This window comes from Leptonychotes weddellii, chromosome 6 (assembly GCF_054177405.1).
Source record: "Leptonychotes weddellii isolate Sample4059 chromosome 6, ASM5417740v2, whole genome shotgun sequence".
NCBI lineage: Eukaryota > Metazoa > Chordata > Mammalia > Carnivora > Phocidae > Leptonychotes > Leptonychotes weddellii.
Window position 1 is genome coordinate 25,726,489 of NC_138374.1, and position 18,366 is coordinate 25,744,854.

An 18,366-nucleotide genomic window follows, 5' to 3' on the forward strand; every position below is an offset into this window, starting at 1 on the left:
TCTTAACATTTTTTATTCTCTAGCTTACTTTATTCTAAGAATAGAGTATATAATACATATAACATGCAAAATACATGTTAATCAATTGTTTATGTTATCGGTAAGGCTTCCAGTCAACAGTGAGAAGGGTCAAAGTTATATACAGATTTTTGACTGTGCAGGGGTCAGTGCCTCTAACCCTGCATTGTTCAAGGGTAAACTGTGTATGATACAGTATTGTTAACTACAGTCACCATACTGTACATTAGATCCCCAGAGCTTACTCATAACTGGAGTTACACCCTTTGACCAACATCTCCCCACCCCCCCCCCAACTCCTGCCAACCACCAGTCTACTTTGTTTCTATGAGTTTTGTTTTTTTTTAGATTTCACATAAGTGAGATCATACACTATTTGTCTTTTTCTGACTTATTTCACTTAGCATAATGCCCCTGTGCTTCATCCATGTTATCGCAAATGGCAGGATTTCCTTCTTTTTTCATTACACTACATTTTCTTTATTCATTCATCCAACAATGGACATTTAGGTTGTTTTCATGTATTGGCTATCATGAATAATGCTGCTGAAAATGTGGGGTTGCAGATACTGTGATTTCATTTCCTTGGGATATATACCCAGAAATGGGACTGCTGGATCATATGATAGTTCTATTCTAATTTCCTGAAGAAGCTTCATGCTGTTTTCCATAGTGACTACCAATTTGCGTTCTCACTAGCAGTGCACAAAGGTTCCCTTTTCTCCACAAATTCATCAACACTTATCTTTTTGATAATAGCAATTCTCACTGTTGTGTGGTGTGAGGTGATATCTCATTGTGATTTGGATTTGCATTTCCTGATGGCTAGTGATGTTGAGCACCTTTTCATGTATGTATTAGCCATTGGTAGTCTTTGGAAAAGTGTCTATTTAGATCCTTTGCCCATTTTTAAAATCAGATTATTTGCTTTTTTGCTATTGAGTTATTTGAGTTCCTTATATATTTTGGATATTAACTCCTTATCTGATAGATAGTTTGCAAATATTTTCTACCATTTCTACCATTCCATAGGTTGCATTTTCATTTTGTTGTTTGTTCCTTTTGCTGTGCAGAAGCTTTTTTGTTTGATATAGTCCCACTTGTTAATGTTTGTTTTTGTTACTTGTGCTTTTAGTGTCATATCCAAAAAATCATTGCCAAGACCAATGTCAAAGTGCTTCCTGTTTCTTCCAGGAGTTTTACAGTTTTAGGTCTTATATTTAAGTCTTTAATCCATTTTGAAATAATGCTTGTGAGTGGTGAAAGATAGGGGTCCAGTTTCATTCTTTTACATGAGAATATCCAATTTTCCCAATACCATTTATTGAAAAGACCATCCTTTACCCATTGAGTATTCTTGGCTCCTTTGTCAAATATTAGTTGACTGTATATGCATGGGTTTATTTCTGGGCTCTTGATTCTGCTCCATTGGTCTATGTATCTGTTTTTACATCAGTACTATACTGTTTTGATTACTATCGCTTTGTAACATAGTTTAAAATCAGGAAGTGTGATACCTCAAGCTTTATTCTACTTTCTCAAGATTGCTTTGGCTATTCAGGGTCTTTTGTGGTTCCATACAAATTTTAAGATTGTTTTTTCTATTTCTGTGAAAAATGCCACTGGATTTTTAAAAAATTTTATTTATTTATTTATTTTAAAGATTTTATTCATTCATTTGAGACACAGAGATACAGAGAGAGAGAGAGAGAGAGAGACCATGAGCAGGGGGAGAGGCAGAGGGAGAGGGAGAAGCAGGCTACCCGCTAAGCCAGGAGCCTGATGTGGGGCTCGATCCCAGGACCCTGGGATCACAACCCGAGCCGAAGGCAGACGCTCAAACGACTGAGCCACCCAGGCGCCCTGCCATTAGATTTTGATAGGGACTGCATTGAATCTATAAATGGCTTTGGGTAGTATAGATATTTTACTATTAATTCTAATCCATGAGGGCAAAATATCTTTCCACTTATTTGTATCTTCTTCAGTTTCTTTCATCAGTATCTTATGGTTTTCAGTATACAGATCTTTCACCGTTTTGGTTAAATGTATTGTTAAATATCTTACTGTTTTTGAGGCTATTATAAACGGGATTATTTTCTTTCTTTTTCAGATAGTTTGTTATTAGTGTATACAAACACAACTGATTTTTGTATGTTGATTTTGTATCCTGCAACTTTACCGAGTTCATTTATTCTGTTTTTTTGTTTTTGTTTTGTTTTGTTTTTTGGTTATTTAGGATTTTTTATCTATAAGATGATGTCATCTGCAAACAGAGACAGTTTTACCTCTTCCTTTCCAATATGGATCCCTTTTCTTTCTTTTTCCTGCCTAATTGTTCTGGCTAGAACTTCTGGTAGTGGGCACCCTTGTCTTGTTCCTCATCTTAGAGGAAAAGCCTTCACCCTTTCACCATTGAGTATGATGTTAGTTGTGGGCTTGTCATATAGCGCCTTTATTATATTGAGGTACATTCTATGCACAATTTTGTTAAGAGTTTTTTTAATCATGAAAGGATGTTGAAATTTGTCAAATGCTCTTTCTACATCTATTGAGATGATCATGATTTTTATCTTTCATTCTATAAATGAGGCTTATTACATTTATTGATTTCAGTATGTTGAACCATCCTTATATCCCAGGGACAAGGCCCACTTGATCATAGTGTATGATCCCTTTAATGTGCTGTTGAATTCAGTTTGCCAGTATTTTGTTGAGAATTTTATATCTATATTCATCAGGGATATTGGCCTGTGGTTTTCTTTTCTTATAGTATCCTTATCTGGCTGGCTTTCGTAATATAATGAGTCTGGGTGTGTTCCTTCCTCTTCAGTTTTTTGGAAGAGTTTGAGAAAGATTGGCATTGATTCTTTTCTTTAAGATTTTATTTATTTGAGAGAGCAAGCGAGAGAGAGAGCACGAGCAGGGGGGAGGGAGCCCAATATGGGGCTCGATCCCAGGACCTTAGGATCATGACCTGAGCTGAAGGCAGACGCTTAATCAACTGAGCCACCCAGGCACCCAAGATTGGCGTTAATTCTTTAAATGTTTGGCAGAATTCAGTGAAATAATCTGGTCCTGGGATTTTCTTTGTTAGGAGTTTTTTGATTACTGATTCAAACTCCTTACTCATTATTGGTCTGTTGAGATTTTCTATTTCTTCTTCAGTCTTGTTAAGTTTTACGTTTCTAGAAATCTATCCATCTCTTCTTGGTTGTCCAATTTATTGGTATATAATTATTCACAGTGGTCTGATATGATCTTTGTATTTCTGTGGTATCGGTTGAAATGTCTCTTTTTTCATTGATAATTTCATTTATCTGAGTCCCCTCTTTTTCTTGATTAGTTTAGCTAAAGGTTTGTCAATTTTGCTTATCTTTTTCAAAAACCAACTCTTAGTTTCATTGATCTTTTCTATTGTTTTCCTATTCTCTATTTCACTTATTTCTGCTGTAATCTTTATTATTTCCTGTCGTCTGCTTATTTTGGGCCTGGTTGTTCTTCTTTTTCTAGTTCTTTGATGTGTAATGTTGTTTATCCGAGACCTTTCTTTCTTCTTAATATAGACATTTACAGTTATCAACTTTCCTCTTAGAATTGCTTTTGTTGCATTCCACAAGTTTTGGTGTGTTGTGTTTCCATTTTCATTTGTCTCAAGATATTTATTTTTCCTTGTGATTTCTTCTTTGGTCTATTAGTTGTTCAGGAGTGTGTTGTTTAATTTCTACGTATTTTTTAACTTTCTAATTTTCTTCCTTATTTCTTATTGAATTCTAGTTTCAAATCACTGTGGTTGAAAAGATACTTGATGTAATTTCTATGTACTTGAATTTGTTGAGACTTGGTTTGTGGCCTAACATATCTATCCTGGAGAAATTTTCCATGCACTTGAAAAGAATGTGTATTTTAAAGCCAGATTTCTTAGCATGCATCAAGACCCCTATTTCTTTCATTTTTTCCAATTTCATTTTCTATTACTCTGACACACTGTATTCAGCTATCTTGAGCTAGCTTAAATTCCCATGGATGAGCTTTCTTTCCATAAACTTTATATTTCAGAGTAGATTTAGATTTGTAAGAGTTATAAAGATAATACAGAATTCCACTGATGAGTTTTCATATCTTACTATTGTTTCCTCTTCCTGAAGTGATTACCTGCCCGTATTTGGCAAATTTCTACTCTTCTAGATTCAGTCCTGATTTCTACTCCTGGGCTGTGCTGGATTGCCCCCAAAGTAGAAAAAACACATGCTTTGTATGCCATCAAAGCAGGAGCATCAATAGTTAATGAGACAGGGAATTTAACATTTCTCTCTAAAGTGAGGAAAACTAGAACTTTGTGGTTCTTCCTTAAACTGATTTATGTTTTAGTTAATTTCTAGTTACTTGGCAGACCTTAGTGAATTTTCCCTGCCCCTCAGTTTTCAGAAACACCTTAGTTTCCATTTCCTTATACACTGTTGTCTCCTACAAATTGGACTGAACTCCTCCAAAAAGTCAATGTCATGAAAAACAAAACCAAAAAGGTAGGTGGGCTATTGTAGATTTGAAAAGACTAGAGACAGACTGAATATTAGTGTGAAACTTAAGTGTATCCTGAATTAAAACAAGCCCTAGATATAAAAAAAAAAAAATTGGGGGGGCACAAATGGAGAACTTTAAATATGGATGTGTATTAGATGATATTTTTTTTTTTTTAAGATTTTATTTATTTTTTAGAGAGCGAGCGAGAGAGAAACAGCATGAGAGGGGAGAGGGTCAGAGGGAGAAGCAGGCTCCCCGCTGAGCCGGGAGCCCGATGTGGGACTCGATCCTAGGACCCTGGGATCATGACCTGAGCCGAAGGCAGACGCTTAACCATCTGAGCCACCCAGGCGCCCGATGATATTATTGAATTAATTTTTTTTAGGTGTGTTAATAGGGAATGTCCTTATTCTTAGGAAATACACTCTGAGGTATTTCTGATGTCTGCAGTTTACTTTCACATGATTCAGTGAGAATAACAGTACTGTTCACCTTGAGGGAGAGGGAGGAAGACAATGTGGCAATATGTTGACACTTACTGAATCAAGGTGATGACCTTTTAACTTGAGGATGGGTTAAAAACTTAACCAAGAAAGTGTGTGCGAAGGGAGTCTGTCTTGCCCACTGGACTGATATGGTTAGGGCCCACTGTGTTGGGAACCTTCTAGCAGCTCCATAACTTCAGTTGCTCCGAAATAAAAAAATCATAATTGGAATCCTTTTTGCCATTACCCCTTCCTTCCTCTACTGCTCTTCCTCCATTCCTCTTGGAGGCCAAGTCACCTGAGAGAAGCGTCTGTCCCTCGGCGCTCTCCGTAGATAAGCGAACCCTCATTGGCTGGGTGCACTCACGTCTTAGTGTAGTGCTGCCGCGTTTTTCAGAGGAGTGTGGGTTCAGGGTTCCAATTTTTGGTGGTCGTCCCAGTCCAGGCTGTCGGAACAAATGGCTGAGAAATCGCTGCGTCTGTGAGTGACCGTAGCTCAGAAGCGCGCGCGCGCGCGCGCGTGTGTGCGCGTGTGTGCGCGCGCGCGCGGCTATGTGCTGGCCGGGGGCTTTCTCGTGCCTGGAAGGGAGGAGGAAAAGGCGGGGGTGGGAGCGTGGTGGCGGCTGGTGAGCTCCGATCACGTCTTTGCTCGGCCGGAGGCGGTCTCCTTTCGCTTCCGAGAGGGGATTCTCGGAGACACACGCTGGAAGAGGCGGAAGCTCCGAGCGTCAGGCCTCCTCCATCTTAGGCCGTCTTGGACCCTGACACATTTCCCCTTCACTTCTCCCCACACCCCATTTATTTATCGACGAAAATTCCTAGGCGTGGGCCCCATTGGTGGGCTCTGGTCAGTTGTGAACAGACGAGCTAGATAGGGCTTCTGCGCAGGCGCACTTTTTTTTGGGAGGAGGCGGTGCTGGAGTGAAGAGACTCCGTCCGTCCATCCATCCATCCACCCATTGAACATTTAAATACTTATTGAACAGTTGCAGTGTGCCAGGCACTGTGCTAGACGTTGCACAGTTGGAGTTCCTGCCTTAATGGAGCTTAGAGTCTTGACTAGATATTAATCAAAGAATCCAGATTAATATAAAATTATGGTGGTGATAAATATCAGGAAGAAAAGCTTCACGGTTCTGGAAGCAGGTATAAGAGGGGTATATGGCTTATTGTGAGGAATCAGGAGAGGGAGGATTGAGGCTTGGTTAATATTTTTGTCTTTATTCTAAAGTCATTGAAATGTTTAAGAACTCCTTCGCAGGATCAGATTTTTGTTTTGGAAAGCGATTCTGGCTGCAATGTGAACAAATTAGAGCCAAAGAAGAGGGCAGCTAGGATTAGGTAAAGTGATGGCAGAAGCAAAGTGCAGGGATTCAAGGCTTATTAAGGAGATGAAATTAACAGGGCTTGGAGGTGGTTGGGCTGTGAAAAGGAGTTGGCACTGTGGGGTCCAAAATTTTTGCCCTTCAGTGGGATAGGAAACACTGGAAAAGGGCCTAGTTGGGGAGATGACGAACTTTGAGGTGTCCTGTGATGTACAAACTGGATGATGGCTCTTCAAGAAACAATTATAAATCCATGTGACAACTGCTATGATAGAGGAAGTCAGGATCCTGTGGGAACACCTGGAATTGGTGACTGATAGGGACTGGAGGACTTCCTAGAGGAGGTGGTGCTTGGAGGTAAATAAAAAACACCTGGTAGTTTATTACAGCGCTTGCTCTGAGATGCTGTATGGGTTTCTGAAGTTTGAGAAGAGAGTGATTTTCTGAACCAGTCAAGAAGGCTTTAAAGATGGGCCTTCAAGGATGGGAAAAATTTAGATTCAGAGTGGCTAGGCTGGGGCTGTTAGGAGAGGTAACTACCTTAGGGAATGGCAGACGCAGAGAGTGACCAGACTGACAGTAGGGGAGGTTTCTGTTATGGAAACTTGGAGAAAGCCCTGGGGAGAGGGCCCAAAGACTTGTAGAAGGCCGTGGCTCTGGAGGCAGTGGAGTTCTCTTATTAATGTTTTTGAGGAAAGAACATTAAATTGTTGGCTTTATATAGGATGGTTAGGAAGAAGAGTAGGCATTAGAGGAAATAAATGTAAGCGTACTCCCTACATTGTATCCAGTACCTGATTCATTAGATCTCTCTCCGATTCTGCCTCTGCCATATCACAGGTCTCTTAGTGGCTCTGCCTCGGAGTGTCCTCCGTTCTTCCCTCCTCCCTCATTTCCCACCCTACTTCCCCAGTTCAAACTGTGTTCAAGTGTTCAGAATTCTAAATTTTTCATCCGTTTCTCTCCTTCCTATCTTCGATATTGCCCTTTTTGCTGGTATTTTTGCTTATAGTTACTTGTTCCTGCAGACCATATTTCACTGTTGCTAAAAGGAACTTTTTAAAACAGCTCACTACCCAGCTTGAAAATGTTCAGTGATACGGACACACCAGAAAGACATACTGACAAAACAATAAGAACTATAATATTTTAAGATGAGTTCAAAGACGTTAAGAAGTGGTATGAGAAATAAAAAAACCGTGGAAGTTAGAATTATAAAAACTCAGAAGTGAGTTGATAGAACAAGTTACTTCACAACTTAGGGCCAGTCTGTCGTACAAACCTCAGCTCTTGCCACTTTCTACCTCTCTGCCCCTTAACACTTTACACATATCTCCTATTGTAGCCTTTTTCATGTACATTTTTATCAGGGTATCTCCCCTTCCCTGGTTGTCAACTTTTTGAGGTTTGAACTGAGTCTTTTTCCTCTTTGTACTCCTAGCAGGTTCTTAGCCTAGTACGGGGCATATTGCCTTAGCGTATTGTAGGTGTCTGGTACGTGGTTGTTGGGTGGATGATTGATAGTGGCAGTGGAAAGGAAAAGGGTGGAATGAATGTGAAAGATGTTTGGAAAAGGGGATTGATGAGACTTGATGACCGGATAGGGGATTTTTGACTCTTGGTGACCAACTTGGCAATACAGCCATCCACAAAGTTGGGAAGCGAGGAGAAGAAGCTGGTTCGATTTTGGAGGAAATGATAAGCTGACTTGTAGATGTGGTGAGTTGAAGGTTTTGGTGACTTTTAGGTGGAGCTGCCCCGTGGTCAGTAATACTTCACATGCACTGAACCTCTCCAGTAACCTCAGAGAGACTGGGTCACATATCTACCCGATCCAGGAAGACACTATGTACTAAACCTGGCAGGCCTATTCATGTTTCCTGAATTGCCTTAACATGTATCTCTTGTTTGCAGCTTGGCTTGTGGAGATGTTGAAGGAAAGTTTGATGTTTTATTCAACAGAGTTCGAGCAATTCAGAAGAAAAGTGGAAACTTTGATGTAAGACATTTCCTGTTACTGAATCTAATTTTACTGTTATAGTCAAACACACTAAAATAAAGTTTGGACTCCTTTATTCCTTTCTTGATGGAACACACACTCTCGTTTTTTGTGAGACTGAGTTCCTTTTGTGAGCGTAGGAACTTAGTAGCCATGGAATGGTAGGGAAAGGGAGACCTCTTTACCTTTTTATACTTTTTGAATTTGAATCTAGTTACTTTCTTACCATGCACAAAACTGAAAACAGGAGCAAAACCTCCCCAGGTGATTCTAACCCCTGGGTTTGGGAACCGCAGATGTATTTCATGGATGTTTGGTATGGATTAAGTCAGATAACATGTACAAATGCTTCACAAACTGAAGAGCCTTACGTAAATGTTATGTAGGGCTGCCAACTAGACTCTAAATCCCTAGCGAACAAAAGAGTATTCTAGGTATGGGGACAATCTGTTCATTGGGTTAAAGATGGAGTAAAGACAACAGGCAGGAAGTGTGTTTTTTGTGTCCTGTATCTCTCAGGGTATCTAATATTTAATGTTTTGTGTTTCGAGAGAGATTCTTGGAAGTAGATTTCTCCATTTTTCCCTGATGCCCTCTTCCCCATCCCAACTTGAATTTGATGGCCAGTGAGCCAAAATTTAGTAATTAGAATCAGATCAACTACTGCAATTGCTGCTGAAGAATTATGTTTTGAGAGTCTGCAGATTGATTAAGGAAAAAAACCTACTTTGAGGCCATTAAGTGGGATAACTAGCTGAATTATGTTACTGTCAATTATGTACTATTTGATAAAAAAATCTCATATATCTGTTTAAAAAACTCATTTTAGCTGCTGTTGTGTGTAGGAAATTTCTTTGGCTCCACTCCAGATGCTGAATGGGAGGAGTATAAAACTGGCATCAAGAAAGGTATAGAAATTATTTTTATTTAACAAATGATTTCTAACAAGGTTTCAAGGTTATATAATTCTTGCTGGGTTGTTTTTCACACATATTAGTTATTTAAGAATTTCCCTTTGAGCTCCTCATTGAGCTGGGAAGGATGCCTATACATCTAAATGATCACATTTTGAATTCGGTTGGATTTGGTTTAGAAAAAGAATTCTCGCGGTGCCTGGGTGGCTCAGTCAGTTGAGCATCTGACTCTTGATTTTGACTCAGGTCATGATCTCAGGGTTGTGGGACCGAGCCCTGCTTTGGGCTCTGTGCTCAATGGGGAGTCTCCTTGAGGATTCTCTCTCTCCCTCTGCCCTTTCCCTCACTCGTACTCATGCGCACACACTCTCTCTTTCAAATAAATAAATCTTAAAAAAAAGAAGAAAAATAATTCTCTTCTAAGTAGGCAGGAATTGAAGAAATTCAACCACATGTGTCCTTTCCTTTTTCCAGTTTGAATGTTTTTTTTATGAAGCTCTTTAGGGTCTATGTTTTCCTTATTATACATTAACCATCCTCTTTAAGATGTCACTTCATCAACCACTGATACTATTAAATAGGCCACAGGTTGGGTAGGATATCCTAAGTGGTGAGCACATTCCACAAATAGGATTGCAGATTCATTGCTTTTGCTATGATTATTTTTCCTTTGGGGAAATATTTCTCAAATTCCAAAGCAGATCTGGTAACTGTATGGTGTCATGTCTGTTTTTCTCACTAGCTCCTATTCAGACATATGTGCTGGGTGCTAATAACCAGGAAACAGTAAAATACTTCCAAGATGTTGATGGGTGTGAGTTAGCTGAAAACATTACTTATCTGGGTAAGTTGAAATTTTGTGTGTTTGTAATCAGCATAATAAAGTGTCCCAGGAATTAGTCTCCTGGGAAATTTGTGGCTGGATTCTTCTGCCATTACTGCTGAGAGAGTGGGTTTCTTTCCCAAAGTCTATGTCTATACCCTTGAGACTCTGGCATTTTTTTCCTTTGTAGTCTCCCACCTTTCCCTACTCTTCTTGTACTCCCACAACCCAATAAATACTCCTGCAGCCAACCAGAGGAATCAACTATTTGACTATGGTATAGGGAGTCCTTAAGGTATAAATTATATTGAAAAAAATTCCCATGTATGTGGTCTCACTGTGCAACATGGCGAGATACATACAGCTTGTTTGTTAGATTCCTAACTAGCTATCGCTCTATATCTCACTAAGCTTTTGGAAATTGAAGTATTTAGTGTTGATCCTCATCTTTCTCACTCCCTTTGTCTTTTCTTAGGTTCCCGGTCCACTTTTTAATTTCAGGTTAAAATTGTTCCCTCTTTAGTCCCCTGAATCTCTTTTAGTGGTTCTTTTTAATGTCTGGCCATTTTAAAAAACACTCAGATTTTGTTTTTGTTTTCCCTTCACCTGCTGTCAGTCTATGGCTTCTTGGATCATTTGACTTATTTTTGTCTAAAATGACTCCACTGCTTTTCACATTTCCTCTTTCTTGGTCTCTTACTTCTCTGGAAAGCTTCTGTAATTCCTTTGCTGTTTGTGTCCTCCCCATCCTTCCCCATCATCGTCCATCTTGGCCTTTATTCTCTGCAGCTGGCTTTGGCCCTTATGTAAGCAATCTCCTCTCCCCTTGCTTCAATCACCTGGGGCTCCTTTAGGCAAAAAATTGAGGGACAGATTTTTGTTTGTTGTTTTTAACCACTGTGGTGAGATACACATTTTGAAATCCTTTTGTTGTAGATCTTAACATAGGCCTGACTTGTGGCAGTTCTTATAGTAGTTATTAGATTTGGATTAAGATCGCTGCTATAGATATTTATGGTAGCCATTTTGCATATGAATTTAGTGCCAGGAGTGGAAAGAGCATGGAGGTATTTGGGTTATTTCTGTGAAAGATATTTTTTGAGGCCCAGTAGGAGGAGCAAATAATGAACTTGATAGTGAACATGTGATAGTGAAGTGTTGGCAGAACATCCAACATATAGTTGGAAGTGATCTTTCTATAGAGTATATAAGCAATGTCAATGTGGAAGAGTAGGCTTTGGGGAGTTGGTCCCATAAAGATGAAAAACAAAGCTGAGTAGGATCAAATTGTTTCAGAGGAAATAGAATGACAAGGAAAGCACCACTCTGGTGGGGGCATATATCTTCATCTAGGTGGTAGGCAAAGAGAGCTGAAAGTGGTTAGAGCAGTGTTGGGAGAGGTAAAGATACCAAGTTTGTAGACTCTAAATGAAGAGAGACTGGTTTTGGAGACCAGGAGAGACCACTGGCAGTTACAGGGTGATTGGTGACCTTTAAGAGAATGGTGGGAGTGGGAAACCAGAGTGCAGTGGTCTCAGGAACTAAGAGGTAAAGCACTTAGAGAGCATGGACTGCTCTTTTGAGAAATTGGAAACAGAAGAGAAGGAAGTTTCTTTCTTTTTTTTAAAGATATTTATTTATTTATTTGAGAGAGAGTGGGAAACAGCATGAAAGGGGAGAGAGAGGGAGAAGCAGGCTCCTCGCTGAGCGGGGAGCCCGATGCGGGGCTCAATCCCAGGACTCCGGGATCATGACCTGAGCCAAAGGCAGCCGCTCAACCGACTGAGCCACCCAGGCGCCCTGGAAGTTTCATTTTCAGTTAGTGTGTGTGCTCCTTTCTTAGGTTTCTTTTTCGGTGTGTGTGTTCCTTTATCAGTTCATATGTGTGTTAATTGGCATGGTCCTTTATTAATTAGTATGTCTCTTAGTATGTTTAGTACTCTATTCTTCTCTGAGGGGAAAGAGCCAGCTGAGAAGAAGAGATTCAGTAGGTGAAAGGAAGGTGAAAGTCGATGGAGCAAGGTCTTGAAGGCAACAGGAAGAAGTGGGGTTAAGGGCCCGAGCCAGGAATAAAGTTAAAAGAGAGTAGAGTCTCTAGTTTTTCCCAGTTGCTGTTTCTACATGTTTTCCTTCCATCGGAAGCTGCTGCCTGCGTGAAGAGCATATGCATTCTAGACTGTACTTTTCCTCAGAACTGCTGCTTATTTTTCTCACTGCCTCTCCCTGGGTCCAGGTGTCTGGGTTCTTTTAATCCATGTAGAGTCTCTTCTAAAAGGCAGGAAGGCTTTTTCTTAATCAGTGCTTCCCAACGTTTTTCATTCGTAAGGCACCTCAGGTAAACAGACTAGCCCGTGGGCTCCAGCAGCCTCCACAGAAGGGCTGCTCTCCCTGACGGGGAACATGGTTGTAGCCATCCACCACTGAGACCCTGCAGCCAGAAGAGGAGCTCTAGAAGAGTCTGTGCTCCTTCAGACCTGCTGAATGGCAGGGAGGTAGGGGGCTCATGGCATGGGGAGAGAGATTCATCACCATAATAATATTTCATTCTGCAGTTTTGACTAAAACTTGTCCGTTTTTCTTTGAACCCAGGTCGTAAAGGCATCTTCACTGGAAGCTCGGGGCTGCAGATTGTGTACCTCAGTGGGACAGAGTCCTTAAATGAGCCGGTCCCAGGTTACAGTTTTAGTCCCAAGGATGTGTCTTCCGTGAGGACAATGCTGTGTTCAACATCCCAGTTTAAGGGTGTTGATATCTTGCTCACATCCCCATGGCCCAAATATGTGGGAAACTTTGGGAATTCTTCTGTGAGTAGTGCTTGTTCAGTTGGAATTTTTATAAGCAAATTGCACTGGCTTAATTTGGGCTTTTTGCTCCTTTTTTTTAAAGATTTTTATTTGAGAGAGAGAGAGTGCACAGAGTGAGAGAGAGAGCATGAGCAGAGGGAGGGGCAGAAGGAAAAGCAGACTCCACGTTGAGTGGAGAACCCGATGTGGGGCTCCATCCCAGCTGCTGGAATCATGACCTGAGCTGAAGGCAGACCGACTGAGCCACCCAGGCACCCCTTTTTGTTTTTTATATTGTTCTTTATATTGAGTATTTCAGCTCTTAGTACCTTTCAGTAGAAATTTTTTTGTAAATTATTTCAGGATACTTAAAACTCTATCAACTGACCAAAGCAAAAACTTTGAAACTGGTTGATCTTAGGAAAGCACAATTCACAGATGAGATTGCTGAAATCTCAATTATAAATGAATGATTCTTTAAATTATATTCTCTGCTTCAAGTGCCTTCTTTCAGGCTTCCTCTTAATATGTTTTGAGGGTTCACTAATTTTTAGTGAAAAGATTTACAGCTAGTGGCAGCTCTGCAGTTGTATTTCTCTTACCTTCCATTCCACATTGTAGCATTTGGCTTTCAAAATATTTTTTTAATGGGATTATTATGGGATAAGAGATAGTGATTTAAAGATGGGAAATGAGATGTTGAAAACTTGGTATTTTTCAAATGTGAAAGCTTTAATGTTGGGATGTCTTGGAGCTCACCACTGCATTTGATCTTAATATTTTTTTAAGCAATCTAGAAGAGGATATATACAAGGCTGGTGAGTGACAGCTATCACATTGGTGGAAATAAGCCTAAGGAAGATCTTGAAAGGTTGTATGTGAGAGCAGAAGGCATCAGCTGAGTTTCAGTGAAGGGAAACATAAGAGTGCATTTAGAGACAAATATCAATTAATAGATGGCAGAGTTAATCAGTAATGATCCAGAAAAGGGTCTTCTGCCAACTTCAGCACAATGAGTTTGTGACCAAAAAGGCCAACAAGATACAGGCACTGTCGGGGGGGATGTTGAAAGAAAAAGGGACAGTGCTCTCTTCTGCTTCTATAAATCCACCTAGAATTCAAAGGATAGTGCTGGGTTGCAGTGAGAAGATAAGGCGAAGCTAGGGAAGGTGCAGAGAAGGAGGTCTTAAGTTGCCGGTGGAAGGGAGAAAGAAAGATGAGAAAAATGAGGACTCTTCATTTTGGGGGTGCTAACAAAAGGATTTTGATTAAAGTTTATAAAGTTTACTACGTAAGATCTTTATAGGGGAGAAAACAATATAGTTTACCAGTCTCTTAAGATACTACAACTAACCTCGAGGCTGATTCCCTGCGCTTCAGCAGAAATCTGAAGGAAGCAAGCAGAGCACATAAGGAAGAAATTCTTGCTTTACTTAGTGGAAAACTAATTTTGGTAATTTCTTTATTTCCAGCTAATACCTTCTCTTAAGTTCATAAATAATATTATGGGTGAGAGATTGCATAATTTGTTGTTAATGAAAGCTAGGGATGTGTGGGAATAAGCCTAATATTTTTGACAAACTTTATGTTACTGACTTTAACAAGGGCATAATTGTGTCCTTCCACAAACCACACCTTTCTTGACTGAAGCAAAATAAAGGATTGCATGCTTATGTCATGAAGTCCTTGAATATTCCATTCCAAATAATCTGTGGATCCCAGGGGCCTTGAAAGCTAGCTTTTAATTTTTATTTTTTGCATTGACTATGTCTGCATTGTTGGAAAGGTGCACAACAAAGCATATTATAGAAGCATTGTCTGTGGGCTCCAGAGAGAGAGATCAGTTTCTTAAAAAGATCGTAATAAATCCTATTTTGGGTATTAGTATGGAGGGCTTTCCTTACCTTTTAACCCCCAGCTTCCAGCAGTTGTTCCTGTCTCTGCATTCGTAATAGCCCAGTTCCTCTTACGTGTTTGAGATTTCTCTAATTGCCACAAGTATGCAATTCACTATCCAAATCCTACTGCCTACATTTGTATTGACGTAGAAATTTCAAAGTCATTTTAAAGTGTCTTGTTACTTGCCTGCTTTTCTTGATAACTTTTAGGTCTGTTATGATGACTGAATTTCTGTTTACCAGGGAGAAGTGGATACCAAAAAATGTGGCTCCGCTTTGGTCTCTAGTCTGGCCACAGACCTGAAACCAAGATACCATTTTGCTGCTTTGGAAAAGACCTATTATGAGAGGCTTCCCTATCGGTGAGTGGCATTGCATTATTTTGGCTTTTTAAAGAATTTGGCATGTATCTTCTGTGTGACCTTCTCTTGTTCATCTTAGCCATGTAACATCTTAATTCCTTTTGGTTACTCAGGCACTGAAGTGAGTGGCTCTCAAATTATTCAACTCTTCTCAGTTTGTTTCCTAATTTGAAATACAAGGGATTGGACTCTATACAGCCCCTTAAAGGTGTGCAGATCTGAAGTAACAATACTGCTTAATCCTCACAGCTTCATGTAACACAGTATGGTCCTATTTTGGTCAGGTCAAATCAGTATTCCTTGTATAGTGTTGAAAACTCATGTCTCAGCCTAATCACTTCAGAAGTATTTCAGCTTGAGACTCAAGAACTTGTATCAAATTTTTTCCCCCATTTTTCTTAGTTTGAGTTTGAGGGTGGAGTTTTTAAAGCACGTCTTGCCGATGGGGCGCCTGGGTGGCTCAGTCGTTAAGCGTCTGCCTTCGGCTCAGGTCATGATCCCAGGGTCCTGGGATCGAGCCCCGCATCGGGCTGCGTGCTCCGTGGGAGGCCTGCTTCTCCCTCTCCCCCTCCCCCTGCTTGTGTTCCCTCTCTCACTGTCTCTCTCTCTCTTTTGAAAAATAAAATCTTTAAAAATAAATAAATAAATAAAGCACGTCTTGCCGAGACAAAACCAGTGTTTTATAAGTGATAGAATTAAGTTAACTCTGAATTATCTTTATTGGTAAAGAGCATGGATAATTTCTAAAATAATCTATAAAAACCTTTCCTTTTTTTTTTTTTTTTTACAAAAAGTGTTGTTGAAAGGTCAAAAAATATAGGCGAGCAAAAAAAAAACCCAACTAACCTATCCTTCCTCCATAGTCCCAAAGCCTAAGATATAATCATAAATAATACAGCTTTTTCTGTTATATCTTCATGTATGCATTCTAGAAAAGCCTATTGTTCTCTAAAACCATGCACTAAAAACAGAGGTTATGGGAACAAAACTCTCAAAACCTGTCCCAACTTTTTTTTTTTAACCTAGCCAGCTTTTAAGGATCTGAATACCCATTTCTCTGAAGAACATATTACCAGTGGACAGTAGGCACATGAAAAGATGCTCATGCCATTAGCGATTAGGGTAATCCAATGAGATACCGCTTGACACCCACTAAGATGGCTGCAATCGAAAAGGCAAATAATAAGTGTTGGCAAGGATGTGGAGGAATTAGAACCCTTACATTGCTGGTGGCAATGTAAGATGGTGCAGATGCTTTGCCAAACTGTTGACAATTCCTCAAAGGGTTAAATATAGAGTTATTATCTGACCCAGCAATTCCACACTTGTTCCAAGTGAAGTAAAGACATTGACCCATTCAAAAACTTGTACACAAATGATCATAACAGCATTATTCATAATAGACAAAAAGTGGAAACAACCCAAGTATCCATCATCTGATGAATGGGTAAAGAAAAAGTGATATATCCATACTTTGGAATGTTATTCAAGAAAAAGGAATGGAAGGGCGCCTGGGTGGCTCAATTTAAAACAAATATTTGTTTTAAATTCACATGACTGAGAGGAAATAAGCCAAAATACAGTTTGTTGGGGAGGCTGGGTGGCTCAATCGTTAAGCATCTGCCTTCGGCTCGGGTCATGGTCCCAGGGTCCTGGGATCGAGCCCCGCATTGGGCTCCCTGCTCTGCGGGAAGCCTGCTTCTCCCTCTCCCACTCCCCCTGCTTGTGTTCCCTCTCTCGCTAGGTCGGTCTCTGCCAAATAAATAAATAAAATCGTAAAAAAAAAAATTTACATAAAATGTCCAGAATAGGCACATACATAGAGATATGTATGGGGCTATTTGGAGGGGAAACGGGGAGTGACTGCTAATAGGTACAAGGTTTCTTTCTCGGGTGATAAAAATGTTCTAAAATTAGACTGTGGTGATGGTTGCACAGCTCTGTGAATATGCTAAAAAGTATTGAATTGTGTACTTTAGATGGGTGAATTGCATAGTATTTGAATAAGATCTTAATAAAGCTGTTAAAAAAAAAAACCAAAAACCTCTGCAACTTTTCAACCAGAGCTGTAACAAAAACCCATAACCAGCATAATAAAAATACTAATATAGGTAAATTTCCACTAACATTTGAACCTAGAATTACAGTCAGTCCATGCTTTGCTTTCCTATATTGTATTATTATAAGTGTTTTGCTTCTTTTGAGGAGCAGTTTATTATCATTAAAAACACCATTCAAGGGCACCTGGGGGTGGCTCAGTTGGTTAAGTGTCTGATTCGTGATTTCGGCTCAGGTCATGATCTCATGGGTCGTGAGATCCAGCCCCGCTCAGGCTCTGTGCTCAGCGGGGAGTCTGCTTGAGATTCTCTCCCTCTGCCCCTCCCCGCACTCATGTGCTCTTGTGCTTGCTCGCTGTCTCGAATAAATAAATAAGTACATCTTAAAAAAAAAAAACAACCCACCATTTGGGGGTAGCATCCTTCATCAGTCATCTTTATTTTAAAATAAATGAGGGAAACATCTCCATGGCTTTTTTGGGCACTTGCGGTTTCCCTATAGTATTGGTTTTCTATTGCTACTGTACAAATTACCACAAACTTTGTAGCTTAAAACAATCCCATTTATTATCTCACAGTTCTGTAGGTCAGAAGTTTGACCTGGGTCTCACTGGGCTAAAATCAAAGTGTTGGCCCGGTTATGTCGGGTCTACCCAGGTAATCAGGATCATCTCCCTTATCTTAAGGTCAGTTGATTAGCAACTGATTAATTCCATCTGTCACCTTATTCGCCTTTGCTGTAAAAGCTAAAATTCACAGGTTATGGGGATTAGGACATGGACATCTTTGGGGAGCTATTATTTTGCCCATCACACCTGGGTAGCCTAACAGTGGGAAGTATTAGCAGTTTTAGAAGCCACTGTGCTAGTCACCACTTGCACTAAAGAAAGGCACTTTGCAGGACATTCAGCTGTTTTTCCTTAATGTCTTCGTGTACTGTTAAAGCTTCTATTTAATTATGAGTAAACTTGTTTCAATCATTTTTTTTTTTAAAGATTTTATTTATTTATTTGAGACAGAGAGAATGAGAGAGACAGAGAGCACATGAGAGGGGGGAGGGTCAGAGGGAGAAGCAGGCTCCCTGCCGAGCAGGGAGCCCGATGCGGGACTCGATCCTGGGACTCCAGGATCATGACCTGAGCCGAAGGCAGTCGCTTAACCAACTGAGCCACCCAGGC

General features: G+C 40.1%; 1 protein-coding gene across 2 annotated transcripts in view; it reads left to right on the forward strand.

The window, feature by feature from the left end:
- Positions 1-5,359: 5,359 nt before the first annotated feature.
- Positions 5,360-18,366, forward strand: part of CWF19L1 (CWF19 like cell cycle control factor 1) — a 28,299-nt gene continuing 15,292 nt past the window's right edge. Inside the window, exons 1-6 of one of the 2 annotated variants that reach the window (XM_006741145.3) lie at positions 5,360-5,508; positions 8,267-8,351; positions 9,181-9,259; positions 10,008-10,109; positions 12,678-12,892; positions 15,013-15,131. In XM_006741145.3, coding sequence (XP_006741208.1) covers positions 5,486-5,508; positions 8,267-8,351; positions 9,181-9,259; positions 10,008-10,109; positions 12,678-12,892; positions 15,013-15,131 — 623 coding nt within the window. In that variant the 5' untranslated portion in view covers positions 5,360-5,485. The remainder of the gene's footprint in view (positions 5,509-8,266; positions 8,352-9,180; positions 9,260-10,007; positions 10,110-12,677; positions 12,893-15,012; positions 15,132-18,366) is intronic. The other variant, XM_081823635.1, reaches the window with a different exon arrangement.